At 37.9% G+C, this 24,415-nt stretch overlaps 2 protein-coding genes across 2 annotated transcripts; both read left to right on the forward strand.

The window, feature by feature from the left end:
* The first annotated feature begins 1,505 nt into the window (after positions 1-1,505).
* Positions 1,506-2,682, forward strand: LOC149115028 (trace amine-associated receptor 8c-like). The gene has a single exon (XM_089285814.1). It carries the CDS (start codon positions 1,572-1,574, stop codon positions 2,523-2,525), a length of 954 nt encoding a protein of 317 aa, XP_089141940.1. The 5' UTR covers positions 1,506-1,571; the 3' UTR covers positions 2,526-2,682.
* Positions 2,683-6,858: 4,176 nt separating this feature from the next.
* On the forward strand, positions 6,859-23,689 carry LOC110064808 (uncharacterized). Its single transcript, XM_089285776.1, has 12 exons — positions 6,859-7,569; positions 10,474-10,790; positions 11,186-11,333; positions 12,773-13,039; positions 13,790-13,963; positions 14,785-15,030; positions 15,704-15,889; positions 17,272-17,579; positions 19,308-19,455; positions 20,417-20,719; positions 21,374-21,664; positions 22,616-23,689. The coding sequence occupies exons 1-12, from the start codon at positions 7,497-7,499 to the stop codon at positions 22,966-22,968; spliced, it is 2,814 nt and encodes a 937-aa protein (XP_089141902.1). The 5' UTR covers positions 6,859-7,496; the 3' UTR covers positions 22,969-23,689.
* Positions 23,690-24,415: the final 726 nt, after the last annotated feature.

A 24,415-nucleotide genomic window follows, 5' to 3' on the forward strand; every position in this document is an offset into this window, starting at 1 on the left:
TCTCCTATTGAAACCCTTTCGGCAAACTTTAATTAATTTTGCTTTCTTTCTTTAAAGAAATCCACCGAGTTTATCATGGTTTATGTACTTTGGAATATTCTTAGATTTTTTTTTTTGTTTGGCTTTTTTTTTTTTTTAAAAATTCTGGCAGCAGAAAGGACCAATTTTCGATAACGAATTTAATAATATCATTACTTTGGGTTAACTTGTAGATAACTCTTCCCAATTTCCTAAATAAATTAGCGTTGCTATGATTCACTGAAATATCTAAGTTTAAACTGAGACTTGTATAGAATAGAGCTATTAAAAAAAACACATCTTGACATTATTTCTCGTCGGCTTTTAAAAGGTATCAAAGGCACAATATAGACTTATCATCTAAGAAATTAAGTGATGTGCCAGCTTTCCACAGCATAAATCTGACATAAAAGTGGAAGGCGATTGTACCGGGCTATCAAACTTTAAAAAGAGTTAATCAAAAAAGCTTAGGGCAGAACTAAGACTTGCTAATAAGAATGATTAGGTTCCTTAGAATAATTTATGACTTTTTCATAAAAAAAGAAGACAAAATTGTTTAGGAACTTGTTAAAAGCCTACAACCAAAAGTGGTACTCAGAAAGAAATTTCGACTTTTTTTCGATTTCGTGAGCAAATTCACGCCGTGAATATAATGAACAAATGAAAGGTTCAAATTATCTTTGCAATTAAGGAACGTGCAATAGAAAAATCAAACATATTGGTCACAGAATACATATTTACATACAGACATTAAAATTCATGTACCTCTAATCCTCTTCAGATTTGGCAAACTCACCCGGATAAAAAAATTAATTAATAGCAGCTCACACATGCTGATGTTTTCTAAACGGATTACTGATTCGTCATGCACTTTTTGCACAACATGTAAGCATGGTAGTCAGTAGATTCCTTCAGAGGGATTTTATTTCACTTCTTGTTTCATTTTTCTTTTTACTATTTCTTATTTTATTTATATTGTGTTATCGGTATAAAACAACTGCATATTCGGTGTCTATTACGTGAACAGAGGATCAACAATTATACCTTGTTAATTTTTATTACAATGACAGTTAAGCACCTTTAAGTTTGAGAGCCGCAAATGTTAATTCTTCTAGAAAAAGAGAAATATTCTCCTATTGAAACCCTTTCGGCAAACTTTAATTAATTTTTCTTTCTTTCTTTAAATAAATCCACCGTTTTTATTGTGGTTATGTACTTTTTAGAAATGATGTGTTCCAAGTTATCTCCCAGTTTTCCACAACATAAATCTGATATAAAACTGGAAGGCGATTGTACCGCGCTATCAAACTTTACAATGAGTTAATCAAAAAGCTTAGGGCAGAACTGAAATATCTAAGTTTAAAATGAGGCTTGTATAGAATAAAGCTATTAATCTCGTCGGCTTTCAAAACGTATCAAAGGCACAATATAGACTTATAATCTAGGAAATTTAATGATGTGCTCCAAGTTAACACCCAGTTTTCCTCAACGTAAATCTGATATAAAACTAGAGGGCGATTGTACCGGGTTATCAAACTTTCTTTCAACTCAAAATGACTAACCGGTCCGCGTCAAATCTAGGAAACATTTCCCAAGCGGTAACAAATATCACCAAGGACGGCGAAGCTCTTAACGTTCCACTCAAGGTTACCTACATCATCACCATCATATTTAACAGCATTACCTGCCCCGTTACTGTCGCTCTCAACTTGTTGGTCATAATGGCTGTGAAAAGAAGACCAAGACTTCAGAGTTACGCCAACATCTTACTCGCTTGCCTGGCGTTAACGGATACATTAACTGGTCTCCTCGTCAAGCCAACTTTCATAATCTGGGGGATATTACAGATACTTGGTGGGATAAACAATGATGCTATCTATAATCTCCACATTCTGTTTTTAGTTGCAGTTACTCTTTCGTCGGCTCTCCATTTGATGTTAGTCACTTGTGAGAGGCTAATAAGCATCAAATATACCTCTGTGTATCCTTATCTCGTTACAACACTTAACATTAAGGTGGTAGTATCTGCGTTTTGGGTTCTTGCTTTATGTTGTACAATTCTTAGACAGACATTTGTCAATCAGTTATTTAATGACGGGATGGGAAAAAAAATAGGTAACGTGATATCATTTATCGTCATGATTTCTTGCATCGTTTTCACAGTGATGTCTTACGCGATTTTGTACAAGGAAACAGCTCATCAGCAAAACAGAATTAAAACAGAACAGCTACTTCAAGAAGAGATGGAAAGATTTTTCAAAGAGAAAAAAGCACTTAAGACAACTGTTTATGTAGTCGGCGCTGTTTTGTTATGCTTTTCACCTGGGGCTGTTTTAACAATTTTGTCTTACATAGGAGATCTGGACATTCCTTATTCCGCACCATGGATCATCACAATTGTCATGTTAAACTCTCTCCTCAATCCACTGGTTTACTGTTGGCGTCAGAAAGAAATGAGACAATTTGTATTTCAAATATCCTCTCTAGCTGTAGCAGCTATAAATTAAAGGAACGAAAGACTTCGCCGCTGAAATCGATACTATCTAATTCAATATACATGTATAATTGCTAGGTCAACAATATGTACGTGGTCCTATCTAAGACATACGCGATTCCCACACTGGGTGTCCTTATTAAATGTCAGTAAAGATCAAAGAAATCGCGGACACGACTCACTGTTCAATTTTGCGCATACTTTGTACATTCGAAGGCCTTAGCAGGTGAAAAATATGTTCGTTAATATTAAACCTTCAAAGTTGTCATAAAGGGTAGCGTTGCCGAGTCAAGTCACCGCAAGTCTTAAATCAGTTTCACCCTAGTCCTAATATTAGTCTGATGCTTCTGCAATTTATATTGAATGACAGCAAAACCAACTAACAAACCAACTAACCAACTAATCTTCCCTTACATATAAAATATGTTTTTTTATTTTACAAGTGCACCTACAGCTGATCTTACATGGATTCGTTGGTACTTCAAGTAAACCAAGAAGAAAAAATAAAATGCAAATATAGCAGCAGACAACAGACCGGGTTCAGGCGGCAATTGAGCCTTTCTTGGAGTTAAAGTCAGGCGGTATTGAAAACGAATAGCAAGGCATAGCGGGTGACATTTTCGAACGAGCTTATTTTCATCGCCGAACGCCAATCATTTCTCAAGGTGAAATGAATAGTGAACTAAAAATTATTTCCGTTTCTTGAAGGGCGTAATTTGTTTTTGTCTTTGTTTTTTGCCTTTTTTTTTAACACGAAAAAGTTCTTCAGCAAAATGTAATCAAAGCTTAACAGTTACCCCAAGTAGAGGGGAAAGATTTTTCAAAGATAGAAAAGCACTTGGGACAACTGTTTATGTAGTCGGTGCTGTTTTGTTATCCTTTTCACCTACGGCCGCTTTGACAGTTCTAAGGACATTCGCGCTAATTGTTTCTGCGCATCCTTACTGCGCACCCAAATTCACACGCCACGTCATGCATAAGAGCGCGCGCTAAGTAATACAATGATAGGGCAGATGGCCATTGCTATAGCTTAGCCTGGATTTAACGATTTTATGGGATTCGGTGACCCCTACTTCTCTTTCCAGAAACAGATTTTATTTACAATTATCTCCATAATGTCCAAAACTGAACAAAAAATCAATGTGGGAAGTTAAAAAAAAATCAAGATTTCTGTCCACGGGACATCGAATCCTACCATCTTGCGGCTGCAAGGCGCGTGAAACTATGGGCGCTAAATGCGGCGAACTTGTTTTTTAAGGACCCTCACTAGTTGACTAAATTCACTTACTAGGTCTACTTAAACAATATTTGGCAGGGAACATTTCACTTCAAAGATTAAATTGCAATATTTTTGGGCTTACAGACACTGGCCTTATTCGCTAACGAAGCCCGATTTTTTCAGATTTCGGGTGTTCTTCTAGGCATGTTCTCTCCCAAACTCATCATCTTACAGTGGTAAAAGTCTCAGAAAAAAATCAATGTTGGAAAATGTACACCACTTAAAAGTAGTGTACATAGCTATAGTAGAACTGAATATTCCTTGTCCGGTACAATTGATCAATATGATTGCCATATTGAACTGTTTTCTCAATCCACTGATTTACTGTTGAAGACAGAAAGTACGTGGGCGCAGTTTTGTTTTGATTCTCGCCCGAGGCTACCCTACTACTAACTGTAGCAGAACTGAACATTCCTTATTCTGCTTCATGGTTCGCTACGATTGCCATGTTGAACTCTCTCCTCAATCCACTGGTTTACTATTGGGGACAGAAAGAAACGAGACAGTTTATTTTGTGTTTCAAATGTCCTCTCCAGCTGTAGCAGCTGTAAACTAAAGGAATGTAAAGACTTGAGAGTGAATCAAGTGGCAATTCTGGTTGTCCGAAAAAAAAGTGTGGTTTTTATGTTGTTGTAATATTTAATGTGTTAATGCTGGAGATGTCGGTTTTGCGAAAGAGTCTTAATACCGTTACTCAGTAAATGTACGCCGCGTTAACTGCGGTTTGTTAATCGAGTCGTTTGAGAACCGTTTACACAGATCTTAAAAATTTAAAGGAACCAGCAGACAGAGTCCAGTCCAATTTTTATACTATGCCAGGAATTGAGCTTTTGGCGGAGTGCAAGTCAGGTGCTGTTGAACTTGTCTCGCAGGGCATGCTGGGTGACATTTTTGATAAAGCTCATATATTTTCATCTGATCGCCTAACGGCAAACATCTCCGTGAGGTGAAAAGATATTGTGAAATTACGGTCACTTTACTGGTGAAAAAACTCTCCGAAGATATCATTTTGAAACTTTTCGAAGTTCGCTGGATTCATAAAGCGTCCATTCTTTCCCAGCGATTGGAAATTATTACTGTTTCGTTTATCTTTGAGTTCGATCTTGAACTTAGCATTCAGCACTCTTTTTTCTTTGAGATGTATCTTTAGTTATGAATGAAGCGCATTAGTGTCAGTTGCTGGTCAACAAAGTGCATCCTGTTTTGGTTTTTTGGAAGAACGAAAATTTATGAGGAAAAGCGGAAAAGCGGGGAATGAAATTCGAAAACAATTAAAGTGAGACTTGATGTAAAAATTCATTAATCGAATTTCGCTCGCTGTATTTCAGTTCTAGTCAAACGCAACTACGATGAGCTTGCATTAAAAAGAGATAGTTCTGTCTCTTTTGAAACAAAAACATTGAAAGATAGCGAATAAATATATAAATCTTAAATTGATTATTACTGAAGTGGAGCTTGGGTAGCATCTAGAATTTCGCAATAGCAACCCCCTAAGGTGATTATGAGAGCGATCAATGCACTTACCCAGACGCCATCAGCCACGCACTCGCATCCATGCTTACTTGCTGTGGCAGAAGTCTTTAGATGATACCAGCCTCTTACTAACCGAGTGCGCGGGTCATACTGGGGACTATTAGCCAGAGGTAGTACGTTGCAGAACGTACAAAAACGACCGAGGGCCAAACCCCAGTACAGGTCGAGCAAGCTACAGTTTAACACAGTAGTATATTATATGGTAGAAGAAACGAAAAGGAAATGGTCCGTATGGCAAGATCCCGACCGATAAAGAACCAATCGGTACGCTCTGATTTACCTTTAGACTACGTATACCTTTTCCGTACAATACAATGTTTGGTGTTTCGTTTGCATTGAATATGGATGACACGACAGCCTTTTCGCGGCCATCTTGTTGTAGTGTCATGTTAATGCCGCACTTTCAAACCGAAGGATGCTATTAGGCTGAAAGCTTGCAAGAAAAATGTGTGTTTTGGCCGATAGTTATAAATGCTCAGTGATCCTTACGATTTCAGATTCAGTAGAATTTGACGACGCCACGTGAAGACAAAGAACTGTGATGGCGAACAATGAAATACAAATCAGGTCCTCTTTTTGCGTAATAAGCACCATGCAGTTCTAACGTCACAACTGGGGTTTGAATTAACATTGTTATTTAGTGAGAATTGACATAATACGATTTCCAACTGAATTCATCATCATCATCATCATCATCATCATCATCATCGCAACACGTGCGCACACAAGAAAATGCATAAGTAACCTGAAAGGTATAAGCACACACGATAGGGAACTAAGGGGTCGCTGTAACTTGTTCCTGGTAATTTTTCTAGTGCAAGTACATATGTTGCAAGTGTCACGTTTTGCCAACTAAATACCGATACGACATGATAATGACGATGACAGCAATTTTTATTTATACACGATAATTAATTGAAGCTGTCGGTTCATGTGTAGAGCAACGATAGAAAAAAGGAAAACACAGTCGTTATAGAAACAAAAGCAACAGTTCGAAAACAAATGTCCCTTCGTACATTCTCAACTTAATTACATAAAGTTCTACATAGCTCCCTCTTAATTTTAAAGTACTCCTCTACTCTTCTTTTGGAATTCCCTCTCCCTGAAAAGCGATTACATGTATTTTATATGTGATGACATTTTTGTTTTTTAGTTTGTTTATTTTTACTAATATGGTAAGTGATTTCAACCCAGCCCCTTGTAACTCCTGTCCGGAAATAATTCTGACGAAAAGCCCTTCAAACAGAGGTAAATACTGTATTGTTCAAAGGTTTATTTTTAGACTTCATAAATGGCAGCGTGTATTGACAGTCACATACAACTCATATATTCTGTTAACTGTTGAATTCGGAACGACATGTGCACTGCGCATTTGGAGAATGTCCCCTCTACTTTAGTGCTCTCCAAAAGTCACAAGATGTCTTAGAAGTATTTTAATCACACAGTCACCATTTAATCACATCAAGTACAATTCTCGAACTGTCCGTAATTCTACTCGATCCTATTCTTGTATTAGCTATCTTAGTTTTGGTCACACAGGAATTTCCGGTAATTGTTAATTCTTATCTACTAGCTCAGTTTACATCAATGTGAAATCGCCATGCCGTATTTGTCACGCAACATGCTAACATGACGTTTCCGACACGCAGAGCTTAGCTTTTTTGACCAGTGAGAAAAAAGCAATTTTCTTTCCTTTCGTGACTCACTAGCATTATTGCATTCCGGACTTAAAGGCCTTACCGGATGTCAGCTTTTTGGTTGCAAGGACATCAATACCGGACCCACGTCATCGCGAGAGATATGTACAAATATCAACATGTTTAGCACCCCTATTTCGTCTTACCAAGGACCACTAAGAACATTGCGACACCGAGTGAACGAACAGTTTGCAAACAGAAAAGAAACAATCCTAACTGGTAGAAAACTGCTGACCAGTTGAATATTGACAAAGCGTGCAACACTAATGTTGAACTCGGAAATACGTAACGACAACAAATCCGCTTGTAGCAGCAAGGGTACTTGAGCAAGGAAAGTTCAGAGTTGAATTCCAGCGCCCGTAATGATAACTGGACCGCACATTCTTTCCCTTGTAATACCCATTGCCAGTATCGAAGAAAGGATAACAGCTTTTTGAAATCTACAATTTTGTGAGTGAAATAGAGTCACAAAGGCATGGGGATAAAGTTGGGTCCCGTACTCTGTTCAAGGCTCGCGTTCTTCGCAGTTTGTCTCCATTTGGTTTCCGGTGAGTACAGTTTTTTTTTGGCGATAAGTAGAATGATATTGTTTGGTTCAAGCATCTCAATGCAGTAACGTATTCAGAACCTTCCGATTAAATTTTTGTTTGCGACATGACGCAATCCCTGAACACGAATCAAGTCTGTTATAATTTGGTCTCTCATGTACCACGCTTTCAACAACACCTGTTGATACAACGTGATAACTTAAAAAATGGATCTTGCGCATAATTTCTATGATTAAGAACTTCTTGGTCTATTAGAGGACAGGAATTTTACTTGATGTCGTTTATTGACTAGGTGGTCCGATTTTTAGTATTTGTGGTATTGATTTGATCTTTCGGGGAATAGCTTTTCTAAAAACCTTATGTAAAAGATAACAACGCTTTAATTTGCAAATATATATTTTCTACATTTTCTACTTGATTCAGTTCTACATGAAATTCAGATAACTGAACGGTATTTACTTATAATCGTTATACGCAATTAGTTAGCGACATTCTTTTCCGGATAAATGATTTTTGTGGCTACCCAAGAACGATATTGAAAGTTATGTGAGTTTCCCATTGAATAGTTAATGGTGTAGCTTAGGGTGCGTTCCTTTGGGGTGATTTGGATCAGGATCAGTGATCCGAGATCACTCGGATCATGGTGCATCAAAGGTTCAGATGAATCCACTCTGATCACGGATTCATCGGTTTCTTTGATGAACTATGATCCGAGTGATCTTGGATCACTGATCCTGACCCAGATCACCCCAAAGGAACGCACCCTTATTTACATTCCTGTCTTAGCAACAAAGGATATTGTTTTTATATTTACATGCTTGGTCACACAACGATTGCTTTGATATAGGACTTCGAATCGTTAATGGCCACTTCGCACGAAGTAATGTCTTTCGGTTTTTTCCGTTCAAACAACCAAAAAAATAACAATGTAAAAACGTATGCCGGGGTGCATGCCCTTGCCCCCTGGAATACATTACTTTGACAAAATCGGTAGGTTTGGGGTCCGACATTTCCATGAATTTGTAACGAGTTTTTACAAAACTTCGCATATTTACTAAATTAGACAAGGTTAAATGATCTTTGGAAATATGCCTTTTTTCTTTATATTTATAAATTACAGGGACTTGTTCATGATTGGGTTACATCGTCAAAAGTGGTCCATTAAGGCACGCTTTTCCTGTTCTGCGATCATTTTCATGTATAATCCAATTGGGCATTTTATCTTAAAATATTTATGTTATAAATTAATGGATCGGGTGGAGCTTGAAAACAAACGTTAACCACCACGGCAACGGCAACAGGAACGTCCGTAAACAAAAGATTTGATCAGCAAGGCAATGGCTAGTCACGTGCGTCATAATTCTTGGTGCATGTCTTTATCGTCAGTGCAAAACAACAACGTGAGATGACGTGAACCACGATGTCTATTTTAAACTTATCGCTGTGTCGCCGATTTGATTTTACGATAGCTTTGACAGTGAAAAACAAAATACTGGGAGATACGTAGGTAAAATATCGTTGTCCTCGGCGTCGCCGTCGTTGATTATTTACAGGAAATCCCTATTATTAACGGCGAGACAGAATACTGTTAAAGCCGGACGACGCCATGTAGTGAGCAAATGACGTCAAATCCGCAACAAAAACGCCTTTTCCGTAAATACGACAACATTTTTTCGATGCCAACTTGTGAACAGGCATTAAACACAATAATTCAGTTTACCTTTTTTTATCATAAAAACTGCGGTGTTTTACAAGGATTTCCAGCCATGAAAATTACTGTAATTAAACTTTGATTACCAGGCGATGACGGTATGTTTGATATCATGTTTGACCCTTTAACTCTAGTTAAAGTCACTTCAAAGATTGAGCAGTAAATGCGACAGAAATTTATTAAAAATCTACCCGTATCTCGGTAACATTTTGAATACTATTTATAACATCTCACATTAATTCATTCCTCAAAGTGACACCGCGGTTAAATTCTCGAGCATTCTCGAGAAAGTTAATGTCCAACCTCGTAAAGATGCTTAAAGCGGTGATATTTTGATTTGAATTGACGTGAAACGTGCATTTTTAGGGCACTGATAACCTTTTCGGGGTCGAATTTTGCAATATTTTAAAAAGCTGCCAGAAGATAGCTCATTATCTTTGTTTTTGTCAATTCTGAACAAGAAAATATTTTTAAAGGTTTTTGTTTTCTTGCGGAGTTATGCAAAAATTGTGTTTTTGCGTGACTAAAATCTTAACTCCCAAGGTGTTATCAGATGTCAACACTCGGCAACACCTAAGAGCTCCCTCGCATGAGGCTTTTTTGGTAATTTTATTTTTGTTTTTATTGCTCGAATGTTTAGCGGAAGCCGTCTTAAATTTGTTCACCATTTTCTTTTATTTTCTTCTCAATCATTTATGGAAGTGCCAAAAAGCCTGATGACAAAAAAAAAAAAAAAGTAAAGTGGACGAGCAAATTTCGGCAGGTTTAAGTTAAGCTCATCGCCGTTCGCAAGCGAAATGTCAGCAAACCAGTTACATTAAACGAATTAAAGTATTCTTCTTTGCCATATAATAAACATCTTATTAACCGAGCTAAGTCGATCTGTATGGGGGAATCTTGACCTCGGTCGTGTGTACAGACCTCACTGCGTTCGGTCTGTACTCACGACCTCGGTCAAGATTCTCCCATACAGACCTCCAGCTCGGTTAATAAGAGCTAAATAATAATAATAATAATAATAATAATAATAGTAATATTTGATGGCTTGTATATTTCGTGTTTAACTATATATCAAGTTCAACACTCGAAGATAAATTTTATATCTACTTGCGCCCACGTATTATCCTCTTTATAAATCCCAAAATGAATTGGTACTGAAATTGTCAATATGATCATTACCCTTTCAACACAAGGAAGCTGCAATGATTTAGATCTTGGTATTAGAAGTGGATCAATTCCAGACGACAAGATAACTGCTTCTTCCGTTCAAAGTGTTCGCACATCAGCTAAGAATGGTCGATTAGGCTACACCGCAGGATCCTCCTGGTGCGCAGAAGCAAGCGATTCGAGACCATATCTACAGATTGATCTGAAGACACTTCACGTCATCTGTGCTGTGTCAACTCAGGGAAATTCACAAGAAGATGAGTGGGTTGAGACATACACATTACAGTCATCTACAGATGGGTCCCATTGGAAAGATTATTATGATGAAGCTGGGCACGTGAAGGTAAAATGTAAAGTTGTATACATCTGGATAAATGCATGGTGGCCTTGAAACGTTCTATATGGGTTAAGCAGATAGTACATTATCATACTTTAAGGTCGATAAGGCGCTTTTATCGACATCTTTTACTTTGGGAAATAAAAATACCTAGAGGCCAGTCCTAGATGTACCGACAAGTTATAATACTTTCCAATGAGCATTTGGTTCTCACATGGAAGTAATATCTTGACCTCTTTGACCTAGAGGCACTATAGACCTTGGAGGGCATGTACCTAGCTTGCGCTTGTGTCTGGTGTGTTCTGGAACTAAAGAAACCTTAGAACGTATTTATAACTTAGTTCAACACACAGTGAAAAAAATACTGATAAATGAGCAATGTTTTGGTTGGTTTCTTGCAGTTATTCAAAGCAAATGACGACAGGAATTCTGAGTTTAAACACATTCTCGATGATGGAGTCTTAGCGAAGTATTTGCGATTCTTTCCGAAAACGCACCATAACAGTATATGTATGAGAACAGAAGTCTTTGGAGCGAAACTAGAGCCAGGTAGACAGTTAGGTCCGGTTCAAGCGTCGAACTTTTCATGAACCGAACCTAATAGCCCGAATTAAGTACATGACGAGATCGATGTTTGAATCAATTAAGTTCGACACAAGTTATTTGGGTCGACCCGAGAATTACGTTCAACATGGCCAGTCGGTCAGTTCGACTACGGACAGACTCCGATTCAAACGTCGAACTTTTCATGTACCGAACCTAATGCATACATTACAAATACAGCAAATAAATTAATTTTTACCCAGAGTTCTGCATGTTTCCCATTTTTGTCATGCGTACACAGCTTGTTTTGAACTTTTGGAACAAAACGGCGGGAAGAGCGGGAAGATATGTGTTCCTCTTGCTTCGAAAGCACGAAATATACTAGCTTGATGTGCATAAACCACTTCTGTATGCGGTGTTCCATATTTAAAAGAGATAAGAGTGTAGCGGGTTGGAAAGCACTGAGGCAGTTTGGTGGCGTACTACGAGTCATGTTTTTGAGAGAAAATGACAAAATAAATGAATCTTGAAGAAACCGACGACAGGAACGAACTGGACGAGCCTCGTCACAGTTGAACTGTGATGTTTCTTTGGGAATAAGCAATAATAGAAGGCAAAACAAATTCAAAAACCATCTTCTGTTGTTAAAGGCTAACTGCATCTTGAGTCGCCTTCTTCGACTTGTTCTACCCTCCTTGATCGAACTTGCAAGAAAAGCAAGCTCGTCATTTCCACAATTCGTCTTTCCCACATTTTTTCCGCCATTTTGGTCAGCAATAACCGCCGTTTGTATTAGTGTCTCTTTTATTTTTGCAATTAAGTTCGACTAAATTAGGTTCGACGTTTGAATCAACAGCCGAACTTAATTACTTGGGTCGACCCAAATTGGTATTAGGTTCGGCGCATGTAATGTTCGATGTTTGAACCGGGCCTTAAATGTAACTTTCATAACTTCTCTTTGTTGTATAGTCCATGTCTTTTTCCTAAGGATTATGCGAATTTCGCGTCAATTACTTTCAACATGTGTGAAAACACGGAATTTGCAAAACTATAAGTGAATTGAACCATACTCTCCAAGTACACCTTTACTGAAAACTTTTAAAAAGTGCACGCACAATTTAGGTGCAATCGAAAATTTAAACCTGTCAGTCGGTATACATACTTGAACGCACGCATGCAATCCAGATTCAATTTGGGAGTTCCACGAGATCTAGGATAGCAATATGAGGTTGATGCCTCTAGCTCTGGCAAGCATGCACTGTATATCGAAAGACGGAATAGAAGTGGCGTTGAATTTTAGGGTTTGCTCGATGTGAAACTTGTCATGACTATATAGATAAAATTTAGCTTCTTTTGAAGCCTATCGAGTGGTGACCAACTCTCTCTCCTTCATTTTCTTCTCCCTCAAGCTCACTCTTGTTTCATTTTTATTCACTCTTGGACAGAGAATCTTGCCCTTGGTAAGCCTGCAGCTCAGTCCTCCGTATTTGGTAGTGGACTCAGAGAAGGTGCTGCGCGTAAAGCAGTGGACGGGAATGCTGATCCTAATTATGACAATGGACACTGTTCACATACTAATTCAGACAATCCCAGTTGGTGGCGAGTGGACCTCGGTTCAAATGACGTGCCAGTGTCCGAGGTGTTTATCGTTAACAGGTTTACATCAGACCCCAATTTACAGCTAAGGAGTAAAGATTATAAGATAACACTGGGTAAGTCATTTCAACTGCAGTAAACTGTTTTACCTTCGCATTACTAGCAAAGTGAATGGTGCCTTCAATAAAACTAACAGCAGAAAAAGCAATCCATTCTTTTTTTCCAAGGAAACTGACATTTATCAATACTAAGATATCCCTTTTTTATTTATGACTAGAAAAATACTTATTGTGATTGGCTGAGGGTAGGCAACATTATTTTATCTTTAATTTGCAATGTTATGCAAATAAACGCGCCGCATTAGTAAGCTTTCTTTTGTTACTATTATAGCAATCTACTACTTATCTCTCAAGATTATAGCGGTCTGGTTAGTTACGTTGTTCGCCGTCTATACTTTGACAGTTCTGAAAACTGTTTATCTTTTGCAGTGTTAATTGGTTTCAAAGGGACTATCTTTATCCAGTCTCGCTTATAAATAAAATTCAGATTTATACGGGAAGTATGAAAAGCCATGTTGAACACTACTACAGTCATTCAAATATAAAGGGTCAATATTGAGTAAGCAAAAACCTGTTTGGCGCGGATAACATTTTCCCGTCCAATCTGAACTACTTAGTTACATTTTACAACCTTTGTTATTCACAGCTGCAAACATATCAATCGAAAACAAACAATTACTGTTTGATATTTTTCCGCGTTAGTTGACACTACAGACTTCAACAATGCCCAAGACTTCATACAAAGCTTAATTAATTGTCATAAAACTTTTAGAAGCCAGTCCAATGTAATTGCGTCTTAAAATGCAGGTAACAACCCAAATGTGACAGAAAATCTTCAATGTATGGGACTCTACAGTTTCATTCAGTTCAAAGCATCAGCTCTATGTTTCACGAATCCACTGACGACTGGAAGATATGTTGGTATCATGACCACGAAGCAAGAGACGCTTACCCTTTGTGAAGTGGAGATATACTCAAGAGGTATTTACATTAAGCAATAGAGTACTTTTTCCGTGTTTAATTAGCCTTATCTAAACACGAGGGGGCTACATCCACGATTTCCAACGCCTCTCGAGTCTCGAATGCGGATTGAATAAATGCAAGTATAATTCAAAGTTTTCTCTTTTCATTAGTCAAGAAAACATTCTTCTTCCGGGGAGCTTTTGCAAAGCTTATAGTACATGTTTTTGAGTACATTTTGATTGTAATATGAAGTGATGCGATACAATGTAATATATGTAATGCATAATACGATGTAGAATAGGGTAAAATAGGCTGGGTTAGGGTAGATGAGGTTGGGGTGTAGGGTAGGGTGGGTAGGTAAGGAAAGAAACTGGATAGTTTGTAGGTACGAGAACAAATTAAAACATCCAAGACACTTTGCAGATAAAGAACAGGCAATTACGAATGTTTAGTTTGTATCCTGTTTCCCAGAATGCTCAAAGTTTTAATCCCATGTCCTAACGGGCAAACGAGTGATTCGAATTGAGCAAATGCGTAGAGCAGTTTAAAACCATTATTTTCAAGATCAAGCACTACTTCATGCAGACGCTTTTGCTGAATTAAATTCGTTAAAAATATCAACGTTGTCAAAACTCGATATGACTGATATTTATAGTCTATCATAACAACAACAGCAACAACAACAACAACAACAACAACAACAACAACCTTATTTTGCAAATTCAGATGGTCACTCTTGGTAGGCCGAAATTCATTGTACTAGCCACTAAAACCCACAATACAACTAAAAATGTACTTTGTGACTTACATCACAATCGATCTCTACTTTTATTTTCAAGAAAACTTGGCATCTGGACGGCACACGGATCAGATAAGTACATACAGTGGTTTCGACAGCAGCAGAGCAGTGGATGGTAACAGTAACACAAGCCTTTATGCTGGATCCGCATGCGCAAGCACAGAAAGAGCAAATCAACCCTGGTGGAGGATAGACCTGGGACGAAAAGAGCCCGTGTCTGAATTGTACATAGTTAACAGAGGTGACTGTTGTGGCGATCAATTGGAGAATTTCGAGATCAGAGTGGGTAGGTCAGGCTACTACGACGAACATGTCATTTCCGAATTACCTTAAGCCTTTTTTTCAAAGCGAGTATTGGTGCCCATCCTTTCATATGAAAATGATATTTTATTCGCATGCAAATTAAACTCATTTCATGTGAATGGTTGTGCACCAGGCCTCGCTTTGATAGAGAGGCTTAGTTCAACTCGGAAATGGGCTATTGAATCGAATGGTTGTTTAACCTGAGAGGGTAGAAAGTAAATGCTCAGTATCGGGTCGACTTTACATTTCGCATTCAAAACGCCTATTTACCAAACAGTAAGACTGTCTCTTTAGCTGAATGACGCCCTCTGACTGCATGTTCAAATTCTACAGCCGACATATCTAGAATATATAAAGGAATAACAGTTACTTCCCTAACTTTACATCGCGGTCGGAAACTCTTTCAAACGTCTTGAGACTCACGGAAGAAAGGCAACTAAAAACGTGACATTATTGCTTTAATTTATTATTTTATAGACTTTTTCAAGCGGAAACAATAGACATAACTGCCAGAGTATTGTTAATATGATCAACTCTGTATGAAAAACATCTCGAATTTTGCATGTACTGTGTAGCTTTTAATTTGTAACGGTCAAAATTTATGTCACTTTTATTTTCAATCAGCTAAAATGTCGTTGATTTTTTTCTCTAAAAAGGTTCATTGTCTAGTGATGGAGGTGTGGCTAATCCTAGGTGTGGTAGTATCCACGCCGTTCCTCAAGGAGTGGGTAAATCCTTTTACTGTCGTCCCTATTTATACGGGCGATACGTGACCATCAGAAGTCTAAGAAGCAATGAGCGACTCACACTCTGTGAAGTCGAAGTATATTCAGCAAGACGAGGTACAACATTTTTGATATAATGCTTGATCATTTAGTCTTAGTCACTAGAGGATGAATAATTATTCGCTTCGCTTCGTTTGAAACAAACCGGAACCTCCAGAAGGATGTTCCACTCAAAATCACAACACGGAAATGTAGGTGATATTGAATAGGGCGCTGCATTGTCGTCTAAGTTATTTTGTATACTCCGATCCTCACTTTTAAGGAGGCTCATAACAGCTCTTAGCATTTTTCATCACTTCTTCTTTGTTCTATCAATGGCACTTCTCGGTTTCGTTGATCATTCTCAAACATTGGTGAAAAAGTTATGGTCTTTTCCGTGATAGGTTACCATAGCAACAGTTTTCTCATGATACTTTGTGATTAGCATGTTAAAATACAAGTATTTGCCAAGTTCATTTTTTTTCGAAAGATTTAGGTGGCTCTAAATCTGCTCCCATATGGATCACGTATAACCATTACAATGAAAGATTCTCTAGATTTGAGCAGATTTTTCCTTAAGGAGAGCAGCTGCGGCGACATGTTTTGAATTTTCATTTAAGATGGTTATACATCTGCTTCCACATAGATCAGTATAACCATTGCAATTCTTTAGATTCAAACAGATTTTTCCTTAAGGAGAACTGCTACGATGATAGAGTGAGTTTTCAAGTTTGAGGTACATCCAACCGACAGTTGAATCACCCATAAATGAGCAGGAGAATCATTCCATTAATTAATCCGTTATTCAAAGAAAGACATATTGCCTACCATTTTGAAAGGTCCGGCATTATTGTTTGACTGCAGACAGAATATTTTAGACTGAGACGTTTTCGTTTTTCGACTTATTTTACCGACCTCGACATGACAAAAAGTGTCTAAATTTAGAGAAAGAAAATATATTTTGTAACGATTTGCTAATCACGCTGGAGCATCTTCATTATGTATGCTTCGTGTTAACTGTAGAGGTACTCTAGGCGGCAGATGTGATGAATCCCTAGATTTCAGATTTTGTTAGTTATGCAAGAGCCACTCGAAGGCATCTCTTTGAACTTTGCTTTCAGTTTTGTTTATTCGCTGCTGTATTTTCTGTATTATGATGTAACGCTCGCTGTATCCTGCATCAATATAATCGAGATGCCCGCTCCTAAGTCATGCTGTGTTTGTGTTTAGTTAGCTTAGTTACAAAATATTTTATAATCGTTTAAGGGTGCTTAGAGTAAAACTGCTCTTACACGGTGTGGTGTTATGAAAATATAACTAAATGAAAAAGAAAGCTACTCAAGCCACAACATTTGCTGGTACTAAGCCCAAATGTTACTCAAATAATATATCCATAAAGACAACGATAAATATTTGAACCAATAGGAATTTGCGTTACAGGCTGCTTGATTACGTTTCAGCATGTCAAATCCAGGCCATCGGAGTGGCAAGCAGCTACACTATACCAGACAGCAGTTTCTCGGCCTCGTCAACGAGGGGTAGTAATGCACCGTCTAAAGGTCGACTTAACGGACCAGGTGCTTGGTCACCCAGCAACAACAACAATCCTAACGACTATTTAGAAATTGACCTGCAATACGAGTTCCTTATCTGTGCTGTGGCTACGCAAGGAAGGTCAACCGCTGATCAATGGACAACAAAGTACAAGTTACTTACATCACTAAACAATAATGATTGGCATACTTATCAGGAAAACAAAACAGATAAGGTTTGTCTCAATGACGTGTGAGATAGTGATAACTATTGTTATTTAGCTATCTAGCATCATCAATCAAGGGAAAAAAAAAGACTCCTCTCGAAAAACAAGTATCATGTACGGTCAGATATCTATCATGTCATTGTGCATTTTGTTCCAAGCTCGTTTCACTATAGGCTAAATAACGACGGTGATTCATGGCACTGAAGAGTAACGGGCTACAATTAACTATGGGGATCTCTAAGGGGTGTTGTTCATGAATAGGGGATATTTCTGTATTAACTTGAGACAACAATAGATATATCTACTATAATAATAATGACAATAATAATAATAATAATAATAATAGTAATTATAATAATAATGATGATGATGATGATGATGATAACAAATATATGTTATTTGCCGGCTGGGAGGACCGTATAGTGAAAAACTGTGACCGGGGTCTTGAAAATGCTGAATTTTCAAGGCAGAGGTCACAGTTTTTCACAATATCGACCGACCCTAAGCGGACAAATAACATGTTCATTTTTTTTTTCCTGCGGTAACTTGGTTTTAATTACAAATGGGTTTGCTTACGAAACAGTTACTTTGTCATTGAATCGGCTTACATGCCGTCTACTAAAACTCTCACAACTTCAACACACAAAATTGAATTTACTTACAGTGACTTTCCTTTCCATTTTAAAGTAAATAAAGATAAATTTGCGTTGATTAAAGGAGAAGGTCACTCCAAAAAGGTTACTTTGTTGCCTTGACCTATAGCAATGAAACATTCAGCTTTCCTACTCACCGGAGTTTTAGCCCCCAAAGTGGCTGTTATCCTGGAGAAATTCGTCTCGAAAGAGGCCTAAATATCGACTACGGAGGCAGCCATTTTGAAACTGTATTTGGCGGCCAGGCCGTGTTTATGTGACGTCATTCTGTCCGACTCAAAATTGGTGGGAAAAAGAAAAACCTGCAACTGGCTTTGCATCCTTTACAAAGTCAGAAAAATGTATTTTTTCCAAGCGATTATCCACTTCACTTTCTTTAATGCTATCATTTTCGGAGTTTGGAGCATGTTTGGCTCAAAATAATACTGATCAAGAGTAGCCATAACCCAGAGTGGTAATTAAAAGGCTTGTCGGAAAGCCATTTAAGCAAAAGCTCTTGACGGAATGACGTCACGAAAACGCGGCCTGGTTGCTGAGTACTGTTCAAAATGGCAACAACGATGTCGAATTTTGGACTTCTTTGGAGAAGAATTTCATAAGGAAAACCTGCACTTCAGAGGCTGAAACTTCGGAAAGTGGCTAAACTAAGTGCGAGGTTTTTATTAGCGTTGACAAAAAAAATATACATTTGGGGAGTGACCTTCTCCTTTAATAGTCGATGAAAGCGTAGAAAAGACAAAAGATTGACGGGTACCGCTAGTTCGTTTACGAAAATAGACCACGACTTGTCAAGCACCATAGCTTACGTGGTTATGAACTTCTTCATATCACATCTGGTTCGCGCAAAATTCGTTTGACCGATTTTCTTTTTTTTTTTTTCGCTTCAATGAAATTCGATATACCAAACTCCAATCCATACCAGTTACTGTTGTAATTTTCATATCGATCCGATTCAAGGAAGACTGTTAAAAAAAAGCTGACTGAAAATGCTTGGAATGAACCAGAAAAGAAAAAAAAAAAGCAGTATACAGACACCTAAGTCAGGTATAGGATGTGACAATGCTGCTGCTACTTTGTTTTTTAGGTTTTCAATGGTAATTCTGGGGGAAACGATATAGTGAAACACAACCTCAAAGAAATCACAAGAGCAAGATTTATCAGGTTCCAGCCAACGCAATTCTCGACTCATAAGGCTCTCAGAGTAGAAGTGTTTGGAGTACTTAAACCTACAGGTACGTTTGTGATAGCTGCAACTATTACGAATATGATACGGTGTACAAAGGGTCCGATTTAATAATAAACAATTATTCACCGAAGTGGAGGTGAATATAAAATTGTTTTAGTATATACCACACAAGCTAAATAACTAGCGGACCAAAGAGTAACTTTATTTGTTTAAGAATAACTTTATTTGAAACGGGAAGCCATTTTGTTTTTCTTCGGCTGCTCAGAGGTGAATAGTACTTGGCTAATCACCTCCGAGCTAGCCAATCAGCCAATCAGTTCTGTAACTTTTGATGAATGGTATGGTGTGAACGGAGTAGTATATATGTATCGAGGGTAGTTATTAGCCCATTAAGGTTATTTCGGGCAGCCATGTACTCTTTTTATTTTAACTTACCTTTGTTCATCTAATTCTAATTTCTATCTCAGTACAAATAAAGTTGTTGTTGTTGTTGTTCTGAAAAGAACTGTTTTTGATAAATGACATTTCAGCAGCCTTGAAAAAAGTAATCCTGAACCTGATTGGTCAGTTTTTGCGTTGTGCTTCTTTATCGACAAGACTGGCAGAAATACCTTAAAGTTAGAAAGATAACGTAAACGAGTCACACGACATAAACAACACTGACTAACAGACCTCAAAACGACGAAGAGTCTTCCAGTGGGAGGTGCTACTGCCAATCCCTATTTAATTAAAAAAAAAAAGAAAAAAAAGAAAAAAGAAAAAGAAAGCCTCCAACATACTGAGAGCTCAGCTAGGCAAGATTGACTCTCCTTTGTTTTTGATGGTTCTGGGCTAAGCTTGACATCCATTGTGCCTTATTTTGTAGAATATTACGGGGTTTTACAAAAGGTCCATATGAGCAGGAAAAATGAAAACTGAAAAACTGATATCTGAAGGGCATTATAGTCGATATTTACCTGAAATTACATAGGTTTGTCTAAGATGTTACATAATTTTGAACACTTCAGTTCCTTCACAAGCGCCCATCGTGTTTACTGTGATGGCAACCAACTCTACCACCATTAGAGCATCGTGGCAGTTATCTCCAGGAGACTCCGAACGTGGAATCGTCAAAGGATTTAAACTGTTCTACAAAAAGAAAGACGTTGTTGGTTTGCCAACGACGTTAACTATTACCGGGTCAGAAATTCGCACTTATTATGCCACTGGACTTGATAGGAACACAGAATATGAATTTCAACTGTTGGCTTTCTCGCTTGCTGGTGATGGACCAAAGAGTTCTATGAAGGTTATGAGAACAATGGATAATGGTAAAGATTATTGTTCTGTATCCTACTTTGTAAGTTGTGGCCGTCTAGATCTTAATAAAAATAAACAGTTAAACGAGGCATTGCAAAAGTATGAATTAATTCGATTTAGTAAGCACCGTATTAGATAAAGATAACAAGTGTATTTTTGTCGATAAGTTTTGTTCTCGCTTTCAGTCGTTTTCCTATTTTAAATTGCTAAACCTTTAGGCAGCTGTGGTTCACCATACAGGAAAAAGGGTTTGGGATGCAAGCCAACCTTCCCCTGGCCTCCCATTTATTATCTTTGGGTTGCGGGTTTGCGTGTACATGAGATGGTTAATACATATCAAGAGGAAAGTTGACAACTTCATTATATGCCTTCTTCAAGGAATTCCTCTCTTCTGTGGTGTTGTAGTTGTAGGTACTAAGTGATTATATTGGTTTACCACCTGTTAAAAGGTTCTCATTTTTGCAATACGCTTATTTTTTTATCCAAAATGACTGCGTTTCTATTCATGTAGAACGTTAACAAAGTTCTGTATTGTAGCATTCTATATTGTAGTATTGTAGTACTGAAAAATAAACTTTAGACCCAATCCAAAGACCCCCCCCTCCTACACACACCCCTAAAAAAGTACAACCATATACTACAAGTAATTTTTTTTTGCCACCCAGTGCCACCCAGAATAATGAAAGACGTTTGTCCGACCTCAGTGACTTGTAAAAGGTACACAGTGTGTTCTCTTTGTTGCTACGCAACCAGTGATTCTCCAGTTAAATACTCCTGGACAAAGAATGGCAAGAAGCCAAAGAATGGGGAAATCAAGATTATAAACGACAACATTGTCATCACTCCTCGCAGTGCAAAGGATTATGGGGTGTACGTGTGCAATGCTTTAAACAGCTACGGTAGTACATCTTACGAAATTACCTTGACTGAAGACGAAATGTCACAGGAAGATGACGGTGAGTGCATTTATTCGTTTTATTTTTAATCAAGTTTTTTTTTTGTTGTTGTTAATTGGCTGGTCGGTCGACAGGATAGTCACGTGTGGTTGGTTAGTTAGTTTCGTATATATGGTTGTTTGCTTGTTTGTATTTTAATGCCATCCGTATACCGGCATGGGTAACCTTGCCCAATTGTTGTTGGTGTATGCATGGTGAATATAACACGTGGTTGTTGGCCGGCAGATCATTGTCCAGTAACTCCCATGCTCAGGGTGGAAAGGCAAATCCCATTAAAAACTACTGGTCAGTAAAGCAGTCTGTAAATATTAACTACCAATGGATCCTTGAAAAGAGTATCAGATCACCAATAAAATAAAGCGGTTTACAACTTGATGTCGCAAAGCCAAACTGAAGAAATCATTCGATCCAGTCTTAATAAAAACGAAGACAATTACCCACAGAACCAATCAAAGCTCGAAGTAAATAAAGGAAACTGACGCACAGTGTGGGAAATCGTGTGCAAACTAATAACGATTGGTTTTGATTTTCACTTCTAATTGGATTACAAAGTGGCAAAAGTACAGCACAAGCACAGTCTTCTGGCGTAGTAATGCAAAACCGAATCAAATTCCACGCTCTGGTGCAGTTTTCAATTGAGTGTCGAAAGTAATCAGGCAATTACTTTGGTTTTGGTTTTGAGGAGCTTAATTGGAAAGTAATTGGTTCGGTTTTGGTTTTACGATGAAAACCGCTCTATAAAGACATTTATACTCATAGTTGCTCATATTTTTCTTTACATTGCCGACAGCGTATCTTGTTTTTTATTGCCTGGTATCATCATTATTTTGATCAAGACGACCATAGGGACTATTAAACCCAATACTGGACTTATTTTTCCGAATCATTCATTTTCGATTGAAAGTGATAATACTTTCACTATTTTTTACTTTGCCTTTCTTAATGTAACAGGTCTATCCAGTGTCTACCGTATTATTGTCATCGCTCTCTCCTGCATTGTTTTGGTGCTACTTATTGCAGTTGGCCTGCTAACATGGCGCCTTACGCGAGCTTTGATAAACAAGAGAGAAAAGACACACGAGGGGGGCACTTCGTATGAAGTTGAGCACCATGACACACCACGTGACCAGCATGTGTCACAAGAAGATGGATATTTGGAACCTTTGGAAGTGATGCCACCGGCTATTTCACATTATCAATCAATACACAGCAATGGTACAGCTGCCAAATATGACAATTTGGTATCTAACAGTGGAACTGACAATGGTGAAGAAGACGAACTTTACTTAACAATTATTCCATGAGCTCACGTTGGATAAGAGGTTTTATAATCGTCCTGTATCCAACAACGAAGGGCAGAGGAATTGCTTTATTAACTTATTCGATCCACTAGATAATGTAGACTTTCTAGTTAGATTTAAACAAAGTGATGGTATGAAAAGGTTAGAAACTTTGTCGCGCCACTCGCACATAGTTCACTTTATGAGTTAAATGAAGCATTTTATCAAAGCGAGGGCGACAGTTTTCTTCCGAAATATTTAACCTAATATTAAGCAATGTTCACTCAAGGAAAATCGGACGTGTCACAAGATTGGTCTTCTCTAGATCCCTTTAAGAGTTCCGATATATAGCGAGAGTGATCTGTTGAAAACCTTCAGAGGAGTATTTTAGGAATAAAACCTATATTTAGTGGGGATAACTCTTGTACCCTGAATTCATTATTTCCCCTCCTCATATAGGATTATAGCCTATTTTGGATGTTCCCATGATAAATTTAGAATTAAAAGATTATAATGAGAATAAACAGGAAAATAGAACAAGCAGAAAAAAATGAACAAAAAATTCTTGTGGTAAACAGGGACTTCCTGCATCCGCCATAGACACAAAACAAAAATACAAGAAAAAAAAAAAAAAAGAACGAGAAACAAATGTAGTAAAACAGGAACAAATGAACGCAACACAAACCATGTTATCTTATTGGTATTTTATAGAAACGTTTGTAATAAACAGCAAATATAATTTTCACTGTTGGAATCACTAACTGTCTGGGTCTAAGATGTGTTGTCGGCATATGAGACATTATCGTTTGTCATCCACGTCACGGCACAAGGCATCTTTTAGCAACTTGCTTCGCTTAAAAATTCGCAGTGTACAATAATTTAGTAGAGTAGAGCGCCTTGGCAGCGTTCAGCGTAAATTTACGGGCATTTCAGTTTGTCCGATCCATTTACTAGTGACAGGATCATAACATTTTGCAGGTTTTTATGCTGCTTGACGGTGTTCACGACTTCAGAGAACTCATGTCATTCGGACGCTTCATTATTGAAGGACCGTGCCGTGGTATCTCCAAGCTTGCTACAAAATGCCATTCATCAGCCGTTTACTTGTACACTTCGCATGGTTTACACATAATAAAGGAGAGGTAGCCTCGTAGATTGACTCCACCAGCGATGGGAATTTGCCTGTGTACAGCGGCGCATCAAGCCCATTTTCTCGCTTCTCCTTGTAGCTCAACTGTTTTGTCTCACTTGTTTTCAGGGAAGTTGTACCTGTCAACATCTCTAAGTGCATTGTCAGTTCCGGGCCTGACCACACCAAGAAAATAACTAAAATTTTCGTGAGCTACAAAAACAATTCCCTCTAACATGGATTATTTCCAAAGGAAGGGGCGCTTTATCTTCCAATAAGCTCGATTTTGTACTGTACCTCGTGATGTACAGAATATGCTCTTCCCCACAAGGCGGTGTCATA

This window comes from Orbicella faveolata, unplaced genomic scaffold (assembly GCF_042242905.1).
Source record: "Orbicella faveolata isolate gen_17 unplaced genomic scaffold, um_ofav_v1 contig_13, whole genome shotgun sequence".
Taxonomy (NCBI): domain Eukaryota; kingdom Metazoa; phylum Cnidaria; class Anthozoa; order Scleractinia; family Merulinidae; genus Orbicella; species Orbicella faveolata.